The sequence below is a fragment of the Setaria viridis genome, chromosome 8 (assembly GCF_005286985.2).
Source record: "Setaria viridis chromosome 8, Setaria_viridis_v4.0, whole genome shotgun sequence".
In the NCBI taxonomy this organism is placed as follows: domain Eukaryota; kingdom Viridiplantae; phylum Streptophyta; class Magnoliopsida; order Poales; family Poaceae; genus Setaria; species Setaria viridis.
The window spans coordinates 2,314,764-2,339,483 of record NC_048270.2 but is presented as its reverse complement, the minus strand read 5'-3'; the positions used below and the strand labels follow the sequence as shown (position 1 = coordinate 2,339,483).

At 41.3% G+C, this 24,720-nt stretch overlaps 1 protein-coding gene and 1 pseudogene across 1 annotated transcript; one reads left to right on the top strand and one right to left on the bottom strand.

The window, feature by feature from the left end:
• The first annotated feature begins 4,018 nt into the window (after positions 1 to 4,018).
• On the top strand, positions 4,019 to 12,060 carry LOC117833776 (uncharacterized). Its single transcript, XM_034713377.2, has 4 exons — positions 4,019 to 4,252; positions 6,741 to 9,320; positions 11,388 to 11,556; positions 11,655 to 12,060. The coding sequence occupies exons 1-4, from the start codon at positions 4,250 to 4,252 to the stop codon at positions 11,789 to 11,791; spliced, it is 2,889 nt and encodes a 962-aa protein (XP_034569268.1). The 5' UTR covers positions 4,019 to 4,249; the 3' UTR covers positions 11,792 to 12,060.
• Positions 12,061 to 16,345: 4,285 nt separating this feature from the next.
• On the bottom strand, positions 16,346 to 19,035 carry LOC140223619 (protein ALP1-like; annotated as a pseudogene).
• Between the last annotated feature and the right edge of the window lie 5,685 nt (positions 19,036 to 24,720).

Here is a 24,720-nt window from a genome sequence, read left to right as displayed (position 1 = left end):
CACAAAGGTCCATTCAAAGAAAAACTTACATGGAACACAGACTTCCTGGTACGTATGAAGTCTGCACAATTATTACATTGTATAACACGAATATTTCATAACTTATTTTTTCCGCACTGAAGTGCTTACGACAGGAACCCGGGAATAATCTATGTGGCTACTACATCTGTGAGCACATGCACAGTTTTATGGGACCCAAGGGACTAAAGATGACGTCGCACAACTTTAAAGTACGTAAAATCAAATTATTACTAGTTAATTATTTTCTAGATCCTTATATGTATTTGTTCGTGTAACATTCACAAATTTCCAAATTATAGATGTTAAATATTCAACAAGGACTCTTGAAGGAAGAAAGAGTAGCGGCAATATGTGAAGGTCTCATTGGATTCCTAATGGACGAGGTGGTAGATCCAAAAGGAGAATTTTATTACGATGGACAACAATTAGACACTTCGATCAGCAACACCTCGACGGGAAGATTGTAGATAGATACTTTGATTTATTTGTATATATAATACGCGCTAATTATGATCGATTTGTACTAGTTGAATTGTGTATAAGAATTGTGTATATATATAGTAATTGTATAATTACAAATCTCATTCGTTTAAATACTAGTTGATTTCATTCTAAAAAAATCTCAACTACTAAAGGTTAACAAAAGGGCCGCGGTACTACGTACGTGATGCATGCATGAAAAATTCAGGCGCCAGGCAGGTGCCATGCAGGGCGCCATTTAGTCCCGGTTGGAATCCAGCTGGGACTAAAGGGTAACCCTTTACTCCCGGTTGGGAAACCCAACCGGGACTAAAGGGGCGCCCTTTACTCCCAGTTGCTTTTACCAACCGGGACTAAAGGGGGACCTTTACTCCCGGTTAAAAGACCCGGGACTAAAGATCCCTCCTTTTGTCCCGGTTGGTTTATCCCAGATGGATTTTCGAGAGATATGCACCCTACCAACCGGGACTAAAGGCCAATTCTCTACCAGTGAACAAAAGCTCTTAATTCTGTATCAGCACTTTTGAATAATACTGAAAGTAAAGTGCTGAAAATAACCACTACTGATGCACATTGAGGTCTCTTTTACATCGTACCAAGAGCTGAACGCAGCAATCAGCAATGACAAAAGCACCGAATGAAGTTGCAGTTTCAGACCTTCCTGATGAGGGACCACAACTAGCACCTCTTTTGATTTTTTTTTCGTGAATACGCAGGAGAGCTGCGTATCTTTGTATTAAGAAGAAAAAAGTTTTTGTACATCGCGGGCCTATCCGGGCGCATGCACACGGGTTTAGGCATATTTTAGCTTACATTACACCACCGCAACGACAACACAAATGGCATAGAAAGGCCGAAATCAGAAATGCTGATCTAAAACACCTGATGGTATCGGCCAGCCTATGGCAGCTAGGTGTTTTGCACCAGAGGCGCACCAGATTTGCCCTTCCTGAATGATCTCCTACAGCAGTTGTGAGGCATCCTTTGGTGGTGATCTTGCAAACACCCTTTCATTGCGTTCCTTCCATATTTTCCATGAAACAAGCATAAACACTGAGTTGAAGCCTTTCATTTGTCCGGAATGGACACCGCTTCTCTTGCTGAGCCACCAGTCTAGCAGTCCGACTTCATTTGCTGGGATGGCGTTGTGCAGGTTCAGTACTGCACTGACTCGATGCCACACTTGCATAGAGAATGGGCACCTGGAGAAGAGGTGATCTGCAGTCTCTGATTCCTGGTCACACAGGCCACAACGCGCATGATCTTGCAATCCTCGCCTCTGCCTCCTAGCAGCTGTCCAGAGCCGATTCTTGACAGCTAACCACATGAATACCTTCACTTTCAATGGTGCCCAAGCCTTCCAAATCGGTTCCACTGTGGCAAACTTGACGGAGGTGCTGTAGAAGAACTTGCATACCAATTTAGAGGAGTAAGAACCAGAGATATCCCATTTCCAAGTCACCGAATCTTCGACCCCGGGCATTAACTGAACCTGGTGTAAGTGATGCCATAAGGTGACGTATTCAGTTAACGCAGTTATTGTTAGGTGTCCGACAATATCATGAATCCATTGCTTTTGGTGCATCCCCTGCGCTACTGCCCGTCGATTCTTGATTCGTGGCCTGATCAAGTTGCACAATTCCGGAGCCAAGGTACACGGCGAGGCTTGACCCATCCAGTTATCGACCCAAAACAACGCTAAGTTGCCATCTCCTACTTGTACCTGAATTGAAGCTTGGAACAGTTTTTTCAGATCATTATCCTGTTCGAAGTCGAGCTGCATATATTTCCATGGACGCCCGGGATCCGTTTTCTTCAGCCATAGCCACCTCATTCTCAAGGCTAGCGATGCGATGCGCAAGTCGGGGATGCCCAACCCTCCATAAGCGAGCGATCTGCAGACATATGGCCAGGCCACCAAGCAATGGCCACCATACGCTGCAGGCTTGCCGGCCCAGAGGAAGCCCCGACGTCTCTTGTTGATTTCCTGCAATACCCATTCTGGAACTTTCAAAGAGATGATGGTATGGACTGTGATCGAGCTCATTACCGCCTTCACTGTGGTAAGCCTTCCGGCTTTATTCATTAAAGGTGCCTTCCAAGCGGGCATGCTTGCTGAAACCTTGTCAATCAAAGGTTGAAAGTGATATTTCTTCAGTTTCGTGACTGATAGAGGTAGCTCCAGATAAAGGATGGGGAAATCTGAGATAGGGATCGGTAGGATAGGCTGAATTCTATCGAGCTGTTCCTGTGAACATGAGATGGGGGTTATCAAGCTCTTGCCCAGGTTAGTATGAAGTCCAGATGCTCGTCCAAAGAACCTGAGCACCTCCTGAATAGTGGTGACATCCTGAACACTTGGTGCTGCGAAGAGAATCACATCGTCAACATAGATAGAGCATTGGTAATGTATGGCATTGTCAGCTGGTGGGGCAAGGACACCATCCTGGGCAGCTTTCTTCAGTAGCCGGTTGAGGACTTCCATGGTGAGAATAAAGAGCATTGGTGATAGTGGGTCATCCTGTCTTAAACCTCTAGCATTATGAATTATGGGTCCTGGTCTTCCATTGAGCTGTACCCTCGTAGAGGCTGATGAGATAAGGATTGATATCCAATTCCTCCACCTAAGCCCAAAACTCATGGATTCTAACACTTGCAGCAAGAAGGGCCAACTTATTGTGTCGAATGCCTTTGCAATATCCAGTTTGATCAGCAAGGAGGGTTTCTTTTTTCTGTGCAAAGTCCTAGCAGCCTGCTCAACAAATTTGAAATTATCGTGAATAGACCGTTGCTTGATGAAAGCAGTTTGGTTAACGTCCACCAGCTTACTGAGTTCAGGGGCTAATCTCCTCGACTGTGAGTTCTGGAAATCGATCGAACTAAAACACGCTAATCATCATACTGCCAACAACGAACAGTACGTGAGAGGGTCCCTCTCGCTTGCAGAAGCTAGAAGTACACTAAGGGGATGATTGGTTCCCCGCATGGCAGGCGAATCAGGCTCTCGGGATGCAGCTTTAGGTTGATTGGTTGCCTGCGCTAGCTATTGAGCCTGTCCCGCGGGATACAAAAGGATTCCTCGAGCTTGGCTCACGAGATATGCAATAAAAGTCCTCGTAACGATAACATGGGAGCCGGCCAGTGTCAGTGTGTATACATCTGGTCGTTGTGTCGTGTCAACAGTGTGAAAAACTTAACCTTACAAGTTGTGAGATATTCAAATGCCGATCACGATATTCAACTCATCAATTGGGAACTGATACAAACAACCAAAGACAGGTGCCAATCAACCATTGAAAACAAGAGCTCAGATGCACGACCGTGTGAGATGATAACATACTTTGAGGACTCGCTTGGGACGGTACATGTCAAGTCAAAAAAATATACACATTTTCGACATCATCAACCGCCCATCATGTTCTTCCTCCATAAGCACGACCTGATTGGGCTAGTTTAACTAATGTCGTCTCTGTAAAGAAATTAGATCCGAGATCAAACTCCCTGCAAATCAAGCAATTTATAATACGGACCAGATCTCGATATTGCAATTGCAATACACGGAACACGAGGCGACAAGTGCTTTTGAACCTGACTTTCAGCTATATACGTCTCTTGCTCAAGGTGTCTTAGCTTCTGCAGCATCAAAAGGAGGTCGCCGGCCTCTAGCCTTTCCGAAAGGAGTCGCCGTCTCCTGCGCAACAGGGGAAGCTCAACTCTGCCTCGAAGAGAAAAGCGAAGCTGCGAAGCCATGGTACGTGACTCGAAACTATCTTATTATCTATCTCAGTGAAAAAGTATTTTTGTCTGAGGGAAGAAGCCCTGCAATGGACCCTAAAACGCACCACTTTGTTTGAAATAAATCTTCCTGAGTTGTTGGCAGCACGCATGGAGCTATCTTTTCTCTTTAACAAGCTAAGTCCTTTTTTAGTACCAATAATATCTTTTTTATTATTATTCATTTGGGTTCTGGTTACGGTCGAGATTTCGTTCAACCTGAATTCCATGATCCAATTGCGCAGATCCAAAAAAAACCGTTAGTTGTGGAATCGGACAGTGCTGTTGTGACCAACGCACTGTCCAACCTTACTATTACCATTCCGAAGTTCATTCGGAGTTTTATATTATTAATTCTCACGAGGATGCGTCTAAAAATTCTCAAAAAGAAAATCCAGCCACCAATCTCTTATAGACTCAGCTCTATATATGATCGTAGTCATTAGATTTATCACGTTTTCAAAAAAGAAAAGCTCTCAAATAAATTACTGAAATGAACTAAATTCCGTTGAATCTGTACCTCTATCATCCTAAATCTATATCTAAATTACCCACCTTTGCTATTATATTATAGTATTACGTAAATGCTAAACTTCATTACAAAATAACCCATGTGTCCCAAAGAAATGTACATGGGTATATTATAGTATTTAGCGGAACGGGTCTCTATCTCCACATGCAGTAGACTGCGAGTACACCAGCCTAGAACAGAGCATCTGGATCGAAGTTGTCATCTTTCGTGAATTTTACATAATTGCTGAGGTCTATGGAGCAGGTGGCAGTGAGACAAACAAAGAGTGAGTATAATGAATTGTACTTCGCAAGTTTGGTAAAAAAACGACATGAAGATAAGATTAGAAGGGCTTTTGTGTTTAACACATGCTTAAGCAACATTTCCTATTTTTTATCCAAAATCCTTAGCTCTAAATACTGGATTTTATCACCACCTAATCCATAATTAACCCTTAGAAATCCATATGTGCAAACTACTACCAAACCAACCAACCTAAGCACCGCTTCTGACAAGAAGTATAAGAAGCTCTTGACCGTGAGCACATTTGATATATTAATTTTACAATATGAAAAGGTCGCACATCATTATCCATGAGGCATGATCCCATTTCACTTCACATTGGCGAGTGATCAGCCAAGGTTACACTTAAAGACTTTTAAAAAGGTGTGGTTCTCAATCTGTACACCTACTACGGATTTGTCAATTTAGGCCCCCTTCTTGTACATTGCTTGCCACGTGCAACCTCTCTGACAATTAATGTACATAATTGGGAAGCTAATGAATTATTCAGGTCCAGAGCCATAATGATGTTGTGTTGTTAAGCTGGATTACAGGCTTCAAGAACCAGTCCTTAGAATCCCTATAAGCTTTTGAAGTTTGGGGAGTTAAAATGCAAATTTGACATTTCGAATACAAATTAATTCAAAAAAGGTTGTGTGATGTCATAAATTAATTTGGAAAATAAATTAAAATCTATTTTTGAAAATCATTTCTAAAAAATAGCCTTTTGTAATTAGTGGTATCATTCATCTTATTTGAATTTTGAAATCAATTTTTCAAACATAAATACCATGCAGAGGCAACATGAATGCAACACCCTGCAACTGTTGATTTGAAAATTTTATTTTCTCTATCCTAGTTGATAGTAATAAACAACTAAAGGTTGGAAAGTTCTAAAGAAACTAGAAAACCCTTTATTTTATTTGGTGTTATCTATTCTCAACTCAGCATGGAAATTTTAGGGTGTGACAAAGATGTGTGTAACCATATAAACCATGTACATATGTACGGAGAGAGCGAGGAGAACACCTATTTCCATTTAAACACAGTGCTCAAACTAAGGGTTCACTTAAACACATATGGAGGTGTGCGATTGATAGTGAAAATAACTATAAATGTGGATGAAAAGTGTATAGATCAATTATTAACTATAGTCTACCATAACGTGTAAGTAAGTACATATCTATATAAATATTGAGTTACAATATTTAACAAGTGAGAGAGAGCACACACACAAGGGAGACAATTTTTGTTATTGTCTATGGATCTTAATTTTTTTTTATGAATTTCTACTACTCATTCCTCTTGAAATTATTAAACCATGCAAGAGCACGTGGTGATGGACTAGTGGCGCTAATAATAAGTCTGCTTTTTCTCATGTTATATTCCTGAAACCCTCTATATATGTTATCACCCTTCCTTATATATCTTAATATTGAGTTGCTTGCTGGAAGTATGAAGAGAGGTCAAAATAGAGGTCCCCGTGAGTTTGCACAATTAATTAGCAAAACATACAACACATGTTAGTGCATTACTATATAGAAAAATCTATCCCTGTCGGCTCATCCGTGCAGGCAGACATGCATGGCCAATTGACCATATATAAAAGATTTTTGTGGTTATCTATATATGTTATCACCCTTCCTTATAGCACGCGTGTTGTCCTATTTAGGTGGATTATCGCCGCATGGGAAATATGGTGCAGCACTTGGGGAATACAACGTCAGTAACCTCCATGCATCATCTAAGAGAACTGTGGAACAGCCCAAGGGGGACAGTACTCCGTATCCAGGCATTGGCAGTTGTGGCCATTCTCATCACTTTCTTCCTTGCTGCTTTTGGGTCATGCCGTCGCTGGTCCAATCGCTGGATAGTCCAAAAGGGCTTTTTTGCTGCACATGTATTATCTCTGTCTCTTGGGACCTACAGCATTGGTCTAATGCAATCTTCGTCGGTGAAGAGCGAGATGTATCCCATATGGACAGTGTCTTTGTTCACCCTTTTTGGCTGCATTGATCCAGTCACCGCGTACAACGGTCTTGACTACAAGGGCCCGCTCTCAAAGGTGGTATTTGGGATTTTCCTCAATTGTGGATATGTCTTGCTGATGAGTATCTCAACCATCTCCAGTGTTGTTGGTAACACGGCCATCGGCGGGCTAGCTGCCATCACTTTCATCAAGGGATTTCATAGGTCACTGGCTCTTATGCAACAAAGCAGAATGCGAAACATGGTTCAAACTATGCATAAAGGTCCGGAGCAAACATATGTTTTAAAAAATAATCCCGACATACATCCAATTGAACGATCTAATATGATCGTCGATTTTGGAATTTACATTAATGGGAGGGGTGGTGTCACTTTGGATCTAATAGAAGTGGTATTAAGGAGAAACAAGTATGAGTGGCTACAGCCCTGTTACGATGTGTGCGTTGCCATGTTTCTGTCTCATAGGTTGCAACGGCATTTTCTTGGGTTGAGCTATCCTGTGAAAGATCCGCAAAACCTGAAGAACATTGACTGCAACTGGGCCTTGAAGGTGATTGAGATTGAGTTGGCTCTTCTGTTCGATGTCTTCTTCACTGGTAATCCATTCCTTCACTACTACCAGGCGAAAACTGCTAGTTTATGGGCATTGGCTTCATTTATTGGGATATGTTTTGTGGGGGTAGCAGCTGCCATTCCTGGGACATTGAGTAGCCGTCATATTGCTTCTGGTCCTGGTGGTTGCATCAACGTTGTGGGCACCACGACTGCAGATCTTGTTGTCACTTTTGTCATATTGGTGTCCCTGGCTCTGTTGCAGTTGATGCACTTGATTAGGTGCTGGACATCAAACTGGGCAAGGGTGGCTATTGCCTGCGCGTATGCCAGGAACCAAGTATTCACCGCGGATAGAAACAGTATAGATGGGTTCAGAGAAAACGAGACGCCATACTGGTTGCGACGGTGGATGGGATTGAAAGCTTTTGTGGCTACCAGCAGTAATTGGTTTGACAAGTACCTGTGGCAAGAAAAGATCGGCCAGTATTCACTACTACCTGAAGGGAGATTAACCGCGAAAAAAGAGGGTGAAGGGAGAAGCAGGACTGAGAACAAGTTACTTAGCAGCTTAACATCCATGGTTCGCCATCTTTACCAGAAATGCTCTCATCGCTTGGTCAAGGTGCTCGGATTGGACTACATCGGGGAGGTTCTCTGGGACTTGTTGGGCAGCGACACCAACAAAAGAACCACCGTCAGGTTGGACGATGATGTGAAGGGTTACGTTATTGATTTTCTTCATCAGATCAAGACCGACAGAGTAGATACGAATTGGTTATCCTTTCGTAAAAAGCATCCAATTAGCATAGACCTTCCCTTCCGCGATGATGGCACAAATACACCTCAGGATTACTGGAATTCGCATGGTTACAAATATACGAAGTATATAATGCAGTGGCACATTGCGACATGGTACTGCGAACTAGTAGAGCAGGAGCTGGAGAAGCAAGATGCCTTGAGCAAGGCGGAGGAGCGCATAGGCTGCAGGGAAACTGCTACCAGTAATTTGAAAAAAGCAGCTGCAGCAATAGCAGGATGTTTCAAAAAAGATGCAGGAGGAGGAGGAAGAGGAGAAAGGGAGGAGAATCGGAATCGGCGCGTGGCCAATGCTCTATCCAAGTATTGCGCTTACTTAGTGGTGTCAGCGCCAGAGTTACTTCCTGGGCCGGCCCTGGCGACGAAGCGCGCCTACAATGACTTTGCGAAGTCGGCAAGCATATCTCTGGACAAGGAGAAGGATGCATTCCTCGAGGCACTGTCAGACCCTAAAAGTTGGACAGATCAAGCATCTTATTCAATATCCCAAGGAAAAGCTAAATGGATAGACCAGTACCCCGAGGATCCTTATATTTTGGATGGCGTGGATCTAGCAAAGCGGCTTCTCAGTGATGATCCTCCGCTTGTTGAAGGTATAAGTCGCCCGGACCACTGGGAGACGCTGGCGCTTATGTGGGTCCGGATGTTGGTCTACGCCGCGCCTTATGGCAATGTTGAGGCGCACATGCGGCACCTCCAGCGTGGTGGTGAGTTCATCACCCATCTCTGGGCCTTGCTCTACCACCTTGACATCCGCGAGTGGAAAGAATGGAACAGTACCAGCACTACCAAAGTTCCGAAGGGCCCGCAGAACATCATCACCATCGATGACGCTAAGAGAATACTCGCCGAGGATGACCAAGCCGTCATCGCCTTCCTCGATTCCCTATACGTACCATCCCTTACTCTCTCTTCTTTGCATTATTACTTAATATTCTTCGCCTCTTCGGTAATGCCATCGCCTGTCATCTGCAAACCCTACTCCGATCCCTAATGCAATGCAGCCAAATACTACTTCCTTTCTTTGTTGTGTGAAATTCCTGCTCAACCTTTCCCTTTTCAAATCCACTTAGTATTCAGTTAAAAAAAATGATGATGCATGCTATACTAATTAAGTGCACTAGTCCATCAACCCGTGCTCCCGCATGGGCTAATATTTTTAGAAGCTATTGTATTTAAAAATTATTTAGAAATTAAACTCCTAGCTAATAATCAAAATTGTTTACCTACTACTCTCTTATTTTTTAATATTTCAACATAATACTTATATAGATATGTACCTATCTTTGTTCAGTTGTGATTGGTTTTTAATTAATAATTACTCAATGCACTTTTTCATCCATATTCATATTTTTTCTATTTTGTATCACACCTCCAATCCTCCATACATTATGTTTAGCATACAAATCAATATTTTTCATCGATTCCTCACATACATGTATAAATGGTCTAAATGGTGGCACTCATCATGTGTATATACTTTAACTTAGTATTTTTATATTAATAATGACATAAATAGGTAATTTAAAATCATATATTAATTTACTTTTTGATATTTCTGATGCACATGAACATAATTAGATTAAGATTTAGGTGTTTACTTTAGGTTATTTTTAATAACGACATACGTGGATAACATAGATAAATAAAATTTTAGAATGATATTTTAAGTTATACTTTATAATGATGTGTATTAGTAAATTGGATGAAGGTTATGGAGTTACTTTAGATTATTTTTTATAATAGCTAAGCTCAATAATTGAAATATACGTTTAGAGCTCGTTTTTGAATATTTTCACAATAATAGTGGTGGGTAACTTTTTAGAAAATATAATAGTGTTTGACATTTTTAATTTTTATGATAATTTGTCTCTTTTTTCTAGCTTGTCTCGTGGGAACTAACGCGGAGCCTCCAATGGAAAAAAATGAGACTACATTGCTAAAAAACTATTACCATAAGCTAGCTCTCGTTTGTTAAATATTCATCCAATTGTGATAGATTTTAGTTAGTAATTACTCTATAATATTTTCATCCACATTTATAATCTTTAATTTTTCACTTTGCATCGTAGGTATGCGCTTAAATTTGTTTAATGAACCTTAAGTTTGAGATACAATTTTAGCATAGAAATCTATATTCTCATCACTTTATATCCTTATAAATGGTGACACACCTCATGCGTGTAGACCTTAATTTTATATCGTATCCTTAATTTTATATCGTATACCAATAGTGCAAAATATAAACGATTTAGAATAATATATTGCTATATATTTTTAATTAAGGTTATTTGATTCAAACGTAGAGTTACCTCATGTTATTTTTAATAAATGGCATGTGTAGGTAATATAGATGCAAATTTAAGGGGTTACTTTAAGTTTTTTAAGTAATAGTGGTAGGCAATTTAGTTGCAAATTAGGGGGTTATTTTAAATATTGTTTATAATGGCATAAGTGGGTAATTTTGATGAAGATTAGGGGGTTACTTTAGTTTATTTTATATAATGGCAGAGGTGGGTAATTTATATATAGATTTAGGGGGTTATTTTATGCTATTTTCATAATGGCATAGGTGGGTAATTTTTTTAGAAAACATAATAGATCCAATGGCTATGATGATTTGAATCTATGGATTGATGGTCGGGTGTTTTGCTTTTTTGTGCGAATTTCTAGGATTTCTCTTTTTCTAGAGTGTCCACCTAGGAATCCTAGGTGGCTTCACCTGGAGTCCTAGGTGGCTTCACCTGGAGGTTTCAAAAGGAGCCTCCAATTAGTAATAGTAAGATCCCGAACGAAACCACACTCATTTTTGGATATGTTATTATAGTAACTTTCCATGGGGTGAAGGACGATGAAGACGACCTAGGATGAGCAAGAACTAGTAGATGGTGAACTTGTATGTTTAGACATCGAAGTCTATTTTAATTCTTGGAATTATTTTTCCCCCCAAATGTGACAGGGTCCTTACAACGATAAGCTTGCCGCTGCTTCAAAGCTGGAAGATGATCTCAGCTTTTACCAGACTACAAGTGTTGATGCTGCTAAGCTATTCAACATTGACCCAGCAGCAAAGCGCCCGTGTCTAGTGCTGCTGAAGAAACAGGAGGAGAAGTTATTCACCATATATGGTACGTGTGTTCTTCATCTCAAGTTCAGAATTTTCCTCAACTTTTTGGCATGTATTTACTGCTGGGTTGCATGTAATAATGGTATATGTGTCATGTAGATGGGCCGTTCCGTGCATATGCCATTGCCGATTTTTTGTCTGTGAACAAGAAGCGACGACGCGGAGGACAGACCGATAAGGACGAGACTGATGAACAGAACGAGGACTATGTTGAAATATTATTGGAAATCCCATAGCAGTCGTGATTCCTCAATCCTATTTACATATAAACTCCATCCAGCCGGCTGTATCTTATAATGTTTCTTTCATCCGTAGAATAAAAACAGAAGAATTGCATGTTGCTGAGGACGTGCATCCTGTTTACCTTACTGGCTTGTCTGTTTCATTGCTTGAGTACTGCAATCAGCCTGTAATAATGCCACTCGTCTACTGTTGCCGCTCAAATTTATGTTGTACTGCACTACTGCTACTATGTAATAATGCCACTCTTCTACTGTTGTCAGTATGATCCATTGCTGTGTAGATGTGGTACGTTGCGAGACATGGTTACGCGAACTAGCAGAGCAGGAGCTGGAGCAGCAGGATATATACCTTGAGCAAGGCAGAGGAGCGCACAGGTTGCAGGGAAACAGATACAAGTTATTTGAAAAAAGCAGCCGCAGCAGTAGCAGGTTGTTTACAAAAAGTAGCTGCATCATCAGGAGGAACAGGAGCAAAAGAAAGAGAGGCGAATCGCAACTGGCGCATGCTCTGTCCAAGTATTGCGTGGGGTATTGCGTGGACGTCTCCAACAATTTAAGATAGCTGCTAGTTTATGGGAAAGAAAAATAAAAGTAATTTAGACAAGAGGACACCTCGAGGCTGGTGCAGTGCAAGAGAAGAGCATCAGCAGATATGCGAACTTAGCTCTTCACCTAGAGCTAGCTGAGATATTTTTACACTATTCATTGCTTAAAATATTGATTTCATTATCTCAACACCCTCTTGGTTTGGTCCCATACACGAGGAGGGCGTGGGGTGGTGTTGTAGAGTCGGCATGGGAAGGTCTGGACAAGTAGGATAGACTTCTCGGGGGTAATATGAGACCTGAAATTTGAGGAGGACTGCCTTCATCCGCCGGAAGTCGCCCATGCTAGGCCCCCGTTCCGCCTCGCTGCCATGATCTGCCTCCACCCCAGCGCTCTCCGACGACCGCGAGGCAAAGGAAGAAAGAGAGGAGAAAGGATGAGCACGTGGTGGGCCCGCTCAGCACTAGAGTGCATGCTAGCGGCTCTCGCCATTCTCTCTCCTCGTTCCTCTTTCCTACATGGAGGTTTGCAGAGAGACTAACGTCACCCATTGCGAGTGCCCTAAGAAGATGCAGGGCTCGAACCCAGGTCTCTAGACTGAGAGAGAGCTACAATGGTACATAATGAACTTGCATGTTTGCACCTTAGGCGGCTATTTTAATTCCTGGAACTGTTTTTTCCCCCAAATACTATAGGATTCTTACTATGATGAGCTTGTTGCTATTGCATCCAAGATCGAAAATGGTGTCGGAGTTTACCTGACTTTAAGTTCTGATATTGCTAAGCGGTTCCACATTGATCCAGCAGCAAAGTGCCCCGCCCTTGTACTGCGGGACAAAAAGGATAGCAACTTCACCTTATACGGTACTATGTGTCTCCATCTCAAGTTCAGAATTTTCATCCAAATTACTGTTTTGGCGTGTATTTATTTACTGTTAGGTTGTATGTACTGCAACTTGTATGATCATGTAGATGTAGATGGGGAGTTCCGTGCAAATGACATTGGCGTTTTCTGACTGCGAACAAGCTTGCTTTGGCTAATACTACACGAGCAGAGGAAACTGCCCCTTCTGCCTTGTTGGGCAATCCATTTAATAGGCAGGCATGTCACATTGTCTACAATTGGATCTATTTTATATGATTATTTAACATTTTTTTGTCCACGCACTACTCCGTTATATTGAGCCACTTTGCGTCATTTACAAAATCGATCAATTCACGCTGGTGGTTGGAAGACAGATCAAGGACGAGATTGAGGAAGCGAGCTTGGAGGACGGAGGGACAGACAAAGGACGAGATTGAGGAGGAATCCCCACCTCTGTCCTCCTGAATCGTATTGGCACATATATGATATATTCCATCTGGCCGGCTGTATACTTGTGCATATCCATCACCTCCAATATACATTCTTTTCATCCGTAGAGTAAACACAGCAGGAAATGCATGTTGCCGAGGACATGATCGAATGCATTCCCTGTCTGTTCCAACGGCTTCCAATGTTGCTACGCTTGTGAAATGGACTCCAGTTTATGTTTTATTCATTCATTCGATGCCTGGAGCTAGGAACCTTGCCACCGCACATTTATCTGCCGACGCTGATTCAATGGGAACCGATACATACAGCCAATGCTCGTTTTGTTCAACGCTGATCCATGCCTTCAACTCATCAATGGGAACAGATACATACCCAATGCTGGGTACTAAACCAGATGCAAATCAACTTTTAAAAACATGAACAGATCGAGTGAGATGATAACATATAATAGCTAGGTGGCATCTAGTTATTACGCATGATACTATCCTTGTCAAGACGAGTTATTAGTGATGCCTCCAAGGCTCCAACATCTTTTGAAAGTGCCATCACGACCTAAAGTCCATAATTAGCAAAGTTCACGACATACATATGTATGGGGGGTCATGGAGTGGAATCTGCACCTATAGTCAAAGAGTATCTCCAAGTGTGCCTAAAAAATACTCCCAATAACGGATTTTAGATACAAAGTTAAAAAAATACCTCTCCTATAGTGACCCAATCCTCTGTCCAATTTTACCGCGTGTCCAAATAAAACAAGCAGTGCTCTTTGGGGCCAGATATATATTTAAAATTTGGAACCGACGTCTTCTTCCACATTTCCAATTTGCAAAATGATATATAGGCTTCCACATTTCTAATTTGCAAAATAATATATAGGCTTCCACATTTCTAATTTGCAAACTGATGGTTATTTTTCCAAACAAAATTGGAACAAGAAACCTTTCTTTCTAATTAGATTCAATATTTCCTCAAAACTAATTTAACATCTTAGATAAACTACCAGCGTCACAGGTTGGGGGTCGCGATTTTCAAAAGAACAAAAATTCATCGTAGCAAAGGACATGTATTCTGATAGTATCCCTAATGGCTAATACCAACAAACAAGGCAACTCTTATAATACTTGCTAACTATGTTATCAAATAAAGGCATAATACACATACATGAAAACGTCAAACATATCAGCACGGACTGGTTGGGCCAAAATCAAGACTAAAGCCATGGTTGTGACTATTTTCTCGACCAACAAGCCAACACCATGCAGCCCTCCAGAGACACAGTAACACTTCTTTGAACCTTTAAAGATTCCTCCACCGTCCATTAACTACATTAAAAAATATAAGTACACGACAGCTTTCAATTGTTGGACTCCAAGAAACATACATAAGGTTTTATAAATGAACAGAAGTGCTAGATAAATTTTAGATAGGCAAGCGACCTAACAAGCACCAAATACTAGATAGACAAAAGATTGAGTTTTCTATCGCTGGAACAAAAATCAGACACTAGAGTTAGCTCAGTATCAAACTTCATAGCCTTAATTTAACTGATAATTAGTCAATGAAGTGATTTGGTTGGATACTCAAATTAAGAATGTCAAATGGACATGCGCAACAATGAAACTAAAGCAACTAATGATGAAAAAAATGATAAGGTAGAACTGTTGGAAATGTTCTCTCTATGTTCATAGTCCTATGCTAGCTCCATTTTGGATGTTTCACGTATAGTACGCAATTAACTTGCTTTAGAATATGGTAGTTCATCTATAACAGAACATGTGTTTCTTGTAGTGCTATTTGGGCATATATTGGGTGTTTGGGAGGAGAGGGCTAAACTTTAGCCCTGTCACATCGGATGTTCGGATACTAATTAGGAGGACTAAACATAAGCTAATTATAAAACTAATTGCAGAACCCCTAGGCTAAATCGCGAGACGAATCTATTAAGCCTAATTAATCCATCATTAGTGAATGGTTACTGTAGCACCACATTGTCAAATCATGAACTAATTAGACTTAATAGATTCGTCTCACGATTTAGCCTAGGGGTTGTGTAATTAGTTTTATAATTAATCTAAGTTTAATATTTCTAATTAGTGTCCAAACATTCGATGTGACGGGGGCTAAAATTTAGCCCCCTCCTCCTAAACACCCCATAAGAAGTTGCCCATAATTTCTCGATTCCCGTGCGCATCCTGCTCTTGTTCCCTCCCCCTGCACCAGTTTTCTAGAAGTGCTCACCAGCCTCCTCCCAATTGAGGCGTTGCCGCGCTCCATCCTAGCTCCCAGGACGTGTTGGGCATAAGTGGGTGATGAATATTTAGGGTTCCTTTAAATTTTTTTCTCATAATAGCAGACGTGAGTAATTTAGATAAAATTTAGGGGTACTATATATTTTTCATAATGGCATATGTAGCTATAGGAATAATTCTTTTAAAGATGTAATAGATCCAATGGCTATGGTGATTAGAGTGTACCGAATTTATGAGCATATATAATTTTATTTTATGTGAACTTTTAGCATTTATATTTTTTTCCTATCTCGTCGGGTGACAATTAAAGTGGAGAATCTAAAGAAATTTTCAATTAGTAGTAGTAAGATGTTTTTAAATTACGTAGTTTTGAAATGTTTATGTCTCTCAAAATTATACGGCCTTATGGGCTTAGGTGCTGGCTTAGCTAATGCGTCTCTAACCAAATGTCGTCTCTGTAAGGAAATAAGATCTGAGACAAACTCACTGCAAGTATATGTCACGTCAAGCAATTTATAATACTGTTCAGATATGTAGTATCGATCGAGTCTTAGCAGTGTACCTCCTCGATCCTGTAGGCAAGTGTGTTTGAATCTGATTTTCAGCTATACATTTCTCTTTTAGAGGGTCATAGAGATCATTGGTAGCACATAGTGACACACATATATGTATTAAGTTATTGTTTTATATATTAATAACGAGAAAAATAAAGTGCTTTAGAATCGTATATTGTTGGTGTACTTTGAGATATTTTTATTTAGCTTATTAGTTATATTAGTTTTGTAATTGTAGAGGAGGGTAAATGTTTTTATAATATAATAGATCTAATAGCTACTATAATCAATAAGGATTAGAGCCTATCGAATTGATAGATAGATATTGGCCCTGTTTATATATGCTTTTCTGGAACTCGCTTATCTGGCAAGCAAGCTTATCTGATAAGCCTGCTGTCTGAATAAGCAGGGTGTTTGGCAATCCTGATTATTTTGTGTCGATTGTCTGTCCTAATTGGTAAATTAACCTGAATGCCCATAAGGCTGATAATAGCTCATTTTTATTGTGAATCTGAGGAGAAGATAATAATTCTAATGCCTTTGGAGTTCGTTAAATAGAAATTACATTACAATAATATGAAATTCATATGATAGATCGGTCTAGTATGGAAACATCCATCATGGGTACAACAACGAATCACGAAACCATAACGACAGCAATAGCATCACGCAATGCACCCATATCAATGTCATCTCCTAAAGCACCACCACCACCATCTGTGCTAGGTTGGGTTGGATTACCATCATCTTCCTCAAAATCCTCTTCAAAATGCACGTCATATACGGCACTATCTCTGATGAAATTGTGAAGGGCCATACAAGCAACTATAATTTTCGACTACTTGTTAACCGGATAACTGGGCAAATTTAAGAGAATGTGCCACTTCATCTTTAGAACTCCAAATGATCGCTCAATCACATTTCTAAGGGATGAATGTGCATGATTAAACACTTCTTTCAATCCTACCGGATGCTGACCATGCTACCATTCAGAAACATGATACCTCTATCCCTTGTAGGGTGCAAGAAATCCTTTTCTATTAGGATATCCAGAGTCAACAAGATAGTACTTACCTGCATGTTATATTTATATGTTATATCACAATGAGAAAATATTCCCTGAAAAATAAATTGCAACATAACTCGTTCTTACCATCGGGAGGATGTGGAAATTGATCCTTGTATGTGAGAAGCGTGTCCAATAATACACGAGTATCATGGACAGAACCAGGCCAACCAGTGACAGCAAATGTGAACCGCATATCAAAGTCACATACCGCCATGACATTTTGTGAAGGATACCCATACCGACCAATGTATTTCGGTTGATCAGCTAATGGCACAGTTACGGGTATATGGGTACCATCTATTGATCCTATGCAATCTTTGAAATGAGGCCAAAACCTTGCTTCTTGTAGTTTAGGATGAATAGTAGAAAATTGTGGATCCTTAGGCCTCACCATGTCAACAGCTAATCTCATGATAGATTCAAGAACCTCTTCAAATTTTCTACTCACAGTTTCTAATGAGCGATGGAAATTATTCTTGCATTGCCTAAAAGATTGAGGTGCACCACAAGCCCATAGAAACATTCCTAGTGCTTCCTTGCTACAAAATTATCTACTTGATCTCAATCCATAATCTTGCACCAAAGTGTCATGAAGGCTTAAGAAAACTGACCTCCTCATTCTGAACATGTTAAAGCACTCCACTGGATCTTGTAGTTGCAACTCAACCCACTGTATTCCAGTCATCCTTACTATCGTAGTAGTAATCTTCTTCTTGTTCATACCAGATGATGCCATGTAGTCCAAATCAAGCATTGCCACTATGTAATCATCATTAGTATCATCAGATTCATCAACATCCATGGTATGAACATAATCACTGTTGCCTTCACATTCACTAGTTGCACTAGAGGTACTCATCAAAACAAATGCAAGCCTGTCAAAAAGCACTAACCAAGTCATCAGATAAATTTTTATTGTTACAACACAACTAATAGAAGGTTCATAGTCTCACACAGCATACTTAGAAAATTGAATTTATGTCTCACACAACATAAGAGAAATGGCACACTAATGCAACACCCTAGTGCTTCTTCCTTATCTCCCAAGCCCTCCTCAGCCAATTCAACCTCCCATTTGGTGTCTTCAATGTAATGAACACATCACGGTTCTCCTTTTTTTGAAGAAGTTGTGTGGCATAGAAGTGTTCATCACTCCCCTCCTCAGCCCCATCCTTAATGACTTGCTCCAACATACTTCCAATCTCATCTCTAACGTGATCAACAACTTGTGAAGTAGCTGAATGTTTACTACTTTGAGCTTTCAACTCATATGCATCGACCAAACGCTTCATGTACTGGTCTCTAAAAGTCTTCTTCTTCTTTCCTTTAGGGGAACTAGGAGCTGACCTTTTTGGAGCCCTCCACTCAGAACTGGATGGGGCCTTATGTGCCTCCCTATCACTGTTGCCCCCATCATCAACAACATCATGTTCATCAACATCAACGTTTCCATCACCACTTGGAACATATGAAGTTTCATTTGTAACAATGACAGATTCAAACATGATTCACATCTGATCCTCATATTCAAGCGGGGCTGTTCTGAACCGGATACAACCTAGCATAGCCTGTAAAATATCACCAAAACAGCATGCTATTATACCTTCTATTCAAAAAAAAACAAACAACGTGTATGTGAACTATATCTCTAGTAGGATTGTTAGTGGGCTCACCTTATTTTGTTCTTCCCACCATTCATCGTCAACCACAATACAACCAGTAATAGGATCTCTTCCCAATCCGGTTGCTCTCAAGTTCAAAGTCTTCCATTGGGTATACATTTTTTAATATATCCCACCTATTCTTCATTTGACTCTCACCGTATGGCCTCTTGGTATGCTCATAAAACTTTTTAATAAAGTTTGCATATCCCACTGCATTCAAACATTGCTGCGGTCGATTGAAAGCAAGTACTTCTTCCACACAAATGTCATTGAAAGCTTTCGCGGCAAATGAATCCCATTTTGCCACAATCTTTGACGACTTTCCCATCTAAAATTTGATTACAGTATTGTAGAATTAAATACAAATCTACAAGCTTGTTTACTGACAAAGACCACATTGTTCATAAATAATCTACGTAGAAAAATTAACAGTGGCTTGGTTCTCCATGTAATTATGTTGAATCATCAGAACATAAAATAAATTAATGACTTCATTCGAACCGCCTATTGTCAACTTCCTATAAGACATCAAATTAATGCATTGGCACTTTCGACCTATCTTCAAGTACCTACACAGAAGGAAACAATGCAGTGCCTGTACTGGCCCTACACACATTAGACCACTCAAGGGGATGATCATTACAATTCCACTATCAAGATACTTTGCAAGTATTATGTAGTATCCCATGTGAATAGCAAATACTTTACAATATATCCTGTAGTATCCTGTACAGTTAATGATAGAAAATAACGCATGATAAACTAAATTCTTACTACTATAGTAATGTGTAGTATTACCATTCCTAAGACAGTACCAGTACGGTAGCAAAGCAGAACAGAGAGACAAAGCCACAAGTATGCATCGATTAGCATAAACACAGTGAAAAGGAACTGACTTTACCAATTGGAGAAATTTTATTGTAATACTGAACATAAATTGAACAGAAGAGCAAGAGCAATGAATGAGGCCTCTCTAATGGAGTAATAACAACTAATACCGTTGTGTCTTGAAAGAGTTAGTACAATGAAATAAGATTTAATCACTACGAATTTCATATAACTAGTTAAAGCAGCTTCTAACACATGAACTTGCTTTATTCATAAACAAGCAAAGGGTGCGGCATTAAGAGCAAGTGATGACAATGCAAGAACCAAAGCAACAGTAATCCCCCGATTTTGCACTTCAATAATACTGCAAGAACAAACAATGAACAAAGAGCAGCAAGACTAGAGTAGCAATTGTCTTGGCGGCAAGTGCGGCGACCAACCTGCAATGGAGTCCTGGTGCTCCGTGAGGGTGCGGAGGAAGGCGGGCAAAGGAGGAAGGCGGCAGGGGCCAAGCAAGCCCGGCGGCGGGGGCCAAGCCGCCAGGGGCCAAGCCCGGCAGCGGGGGCTAAGCCCGGCGGCGGGGGCCAAGCCCGGCGGACGGCACCCGGTGATGGGATTTGCGGCCGCGGCGTCGGCTGCAGGGGCGGCGGCGGTGGACGGGAACTGGCGGCGGACGGGAGCCGGCGGCGGTCGCGGGAGGCGCGGGGGCGGACGGCTGGAGGCGTCGGTGGGTGAGGGTAGCGGGGGGGAAAATATGTTCGCTTATTGGAGAAGCGTCTCCCGGCCCGCGTACAGGATAAGCCGGACGCCAGTTGTTTCCCAGCTTGTGCACTAAGCGGCTTACGTAGCAAAAGGGAAATAATCAAAGCGTTTGGGTGGGCTTATGGCTTATTTCCACCGATAAGCGGGAAATAAGCGGATATAAACAGAGCCATTATAATTTTTGCGAGAATTTATAGGATTTTTTTCCTAGCCATAATGTGAGCATCTCTTTTGAAATACTATCGTAGGAGCATGAGCTGACGGCCTACTTTACCTAATGCCATCTCTATAAAGAAATAAGATTCGAGACCAAACTCACGGCACATCAATCAAACAATTTATAATACGGATCGGTTCTGTAGTATATCCATGAGTCTTGCAATATACAACGAACACGAGGCAAGTGCGTTTGAATCTGACTCGCAGCTATAGGTCTCTTGCTCCAGGTGTCATAGAGAGCTCTGGTAGCTTTTGCAGCATCCATAGGAGGCCCAATCTACTTTTATCCGTCGCAATGAAATCGTATTATGTGTATATTTTTGTCGGCCAGAAGCTCTACAATAGACCTTCCAACGCAGTACTTTGTTTGCAACGGCAGAAATATAATCAAGGATGTTGCTTTGGTTTTCAGTTTCTTTTTTCATCTTATTAGCAAGCTCCGCTTCCCCAATTCTTGCTGCCTCATGTTCACACTTTAAATTTTTTGAATGAAATTTGTTGAAGATGTCTCAGACAGTCAGCTACTTCATGCAGATCAGTGTGCCTAAATCTACATGTGAGCCTCACGTTAAAAGGTGGATCCTAAAACTAAAACCTCGCGTACACACCTTAAAATTTTAGCAAATTTAACTGAAATTTATTAAAGATGTCTTAAAATGATAGTTAGCTACTTCATGCAAATTGGTAATCTACTAGATCTACATGTGGACCAACATCGAAAGCTAACCATATGATACATATAGAAAATAGGTTTTAAGTGGCTTAGAACCAGTTTGAGACATGCAATTTGGTTTGGTTTGTGATTTTTTACACTATTGAGTTAGTTTGGTTTAGATATATAAGAGTAATGGGTTGGTTGGTGTGGATTTTCTTTTATTTATGGTTTGATTTTGGAGCGGTTCTCAGACCATTAGCAGCCTTCCTTAGGCTCGTCTGTTTCAATGTTGCTGCTTGTGTGATGGACTCCAGTTTATGATTTTTATTCATTCGTATGATCCCTTGAGCTTGTTACCTCCCCAACGCCCATTTATTTGCCGACGCTTAACTTGTAGTAAAAGGTTGGTAGACGGACATCAGCTCCCAATTGCAATCCCATTGCTTCAGTACTGCTATGGGTGCTTTATCTCATATATTATATTGTTCCTTGACTCCTTTGTTTGATCTGGAGGCCAGTACCGTTGTGCAATTCTATAAAGTTGGCGCTATTACGGAACCTCCTCATGGCTTCTGGCTGCTTCAGGACGTCGTGGCTGTCTCTTTCTAATATCTTCAGTGATTCATTCGGATCAAGGCTTAATAAGTGTGTGCATACATACATACATAGAGTATACTTCTTGACCGGTCATAGAATAGCTTTATTCTGTGGTCAGTCCATCCAACACACTAGAATAATTACAATAACTTGAATGGTTTCAGACAACAATGTAGTCGACTTACTGGAATTGATATGTCCATTCCTATATGTTATAATTTACTATAAATCGATTGTACCATAATTTAAAAAAATATTTTGATGCTAAATAATTATGATAACTTATAGTAAATAATTGTGGTACCACATACGTGCCATGACTGTCGCCGGGGAATGCGCCCGCCAGCGCCTCGTGGCCTGTCCTTGTCCGCCGGATGCCCCGACCTTGACCGCGTTTGGCAGCGCTTATAGCGGCTGCGGCTGCTGGCTGCCGCTGCGGCTGCTGCAGCGCTGCAGCTGCTGCTGCTGCCGCCGGGTGTGCCTGTTAACGGCCGTTTGGCCCGCCGGGTTTGCCTGGTAACGGGCCGTTTGGCCCACATGACGGTTAAGGTTAAACTTAGTCCGGTTACAAAAGCAATTTATGCAGCAAACCAATTAATCAAGTCTCATTTGCCTACTCTTTTTTAGAGAATGAAACAATTACAACGTGTGGGACTACAAATCATAAGGGAATTGTTGATACTTAAAAAATATAAGGTTGTTAAAAAAACCGAAAATAAATTGTTCCTGTACCGATAGTAGCGAGGGAGCGGTGACAGCTTATCCTTAGCAATTTCCAAAGTGGTTTCCCTACGGATGCGCTGCTACGTTCGAAAATAAAATTTGTAGCGGTAAATGCAACTACACCATTTAAATGGTGGCCGGCAAACATAACAAACACACTCGAGGGTACGATCGTACACACAACATATTACAATTTCGTACATACAAATTACAACATGAACGTACACAACATACATCCCGCGTCTACATCAACGAGATTCCCGCCGCAATCCAATCTCGGACACTGCCCATATCAGGTGTAGCATTAGCTGCCACCCATTCGGACACCGCATAGTCCGGTTCTCGCGCCCTGGACGATCCTGCAGAACTGTCATTGGCAAGGTCCAGCAAATAATTATGCAGTGCAAAACAAGCAATAACAATCTTCGTTTGGCGTTCTCTTGAATATAGTGGAACTTCCCGCAGAATGTGCCACCTCGATTTCAGGACACCAAATGCGCGTTCCACCACATTGCGAAGACTAGAATGGTGAAAATTGAATTTCTCCTCCAATGTGTCCGCCGCCCTTCTGCTAAACTCCTCCAGGTGATACCTCGTATTTCTATACGGCCCCAGATACCCTTCGCGAACTGCGTAGCCCGAGTCGACCAAATAATAGCGGCCTGCAGGTAATCACAAACAATCAACAGTACTGCACCACATTTTCCAAGTCTAGCTACATGTGCACACTTAGAAGTCACATACCTGCAGGTGGATGTGGGTACGTGCTTGCCGACATACAGTCACGCAAAACCGCCATGTCGTGACACGAGCCTGCCATCCCAGCTCCTACGTACGTGAATCGCATGTCCATATCGCATATGGCTAACACGTTGAAGCTCGTCCATCCTTTTCTGTTTAGGAAATCCACACGGGACTCACGCCCGACAAGTACTGGAATGTGCGTGCCGTCTAAAGCACCTATGCACCCATCAAAGAACGGTGCATATTGGGTCAGCTTGTGATTGACCGTAGAGTACTCTTTATCCTTTGGAGCGATGACTTGCTGGGCAAACGAATACATTACATTTGCCACATGCGCCATCTTCCTACTAACTGTGTCCAAACTCTGGTCAAACCTTTCTCTAATCTGACGGCAAGCCTGCTGTGTCGCACACACCCACACAAACATAGCTAACGCCTCAATAGATTCTACCCCTTGCGACGTTTTCAACCCATGACTGCTAACCAACATGTCATGCAACTGAAGGAACGTGTCGGGATACATACGAAAATTATCGAAGCACCGCCTCCTGTCCCGGAGGTTCAGCTCCACCCATTGCCGACCCGTCAGGCGTGGCAGCTCAACTGGCGGGTTCCGTCTAGCACGATGAATGCTGCGAAGCTCCGCATATGCGGCTGCAGCTCCTCCTAAACATTTCATATCGAACACAGAGCTGCTGTCGCTGCTGGTGTCACTGTTGTGTTCCTCTGCACCACTCATACTTCAAGTACCTGTCGAAAATGAAAACACAGCTTATAAGACAAGGTGAACAACGTTCTGTATACTGAGAGGAGGTACAACTAGTTTGCAAAAAAATTGAACGTAATTTAACTTCAAAGTAACTTAGCAACAAAACTTATACGTACAACTGAACAGATACAACTAACTAATAGAAATGGTCAACAGTCAGATACACCTGAACAGAAACAACCACTAAAATACTAGAGAAAGGTTCAACGATCATTAACTTAAAAATGTT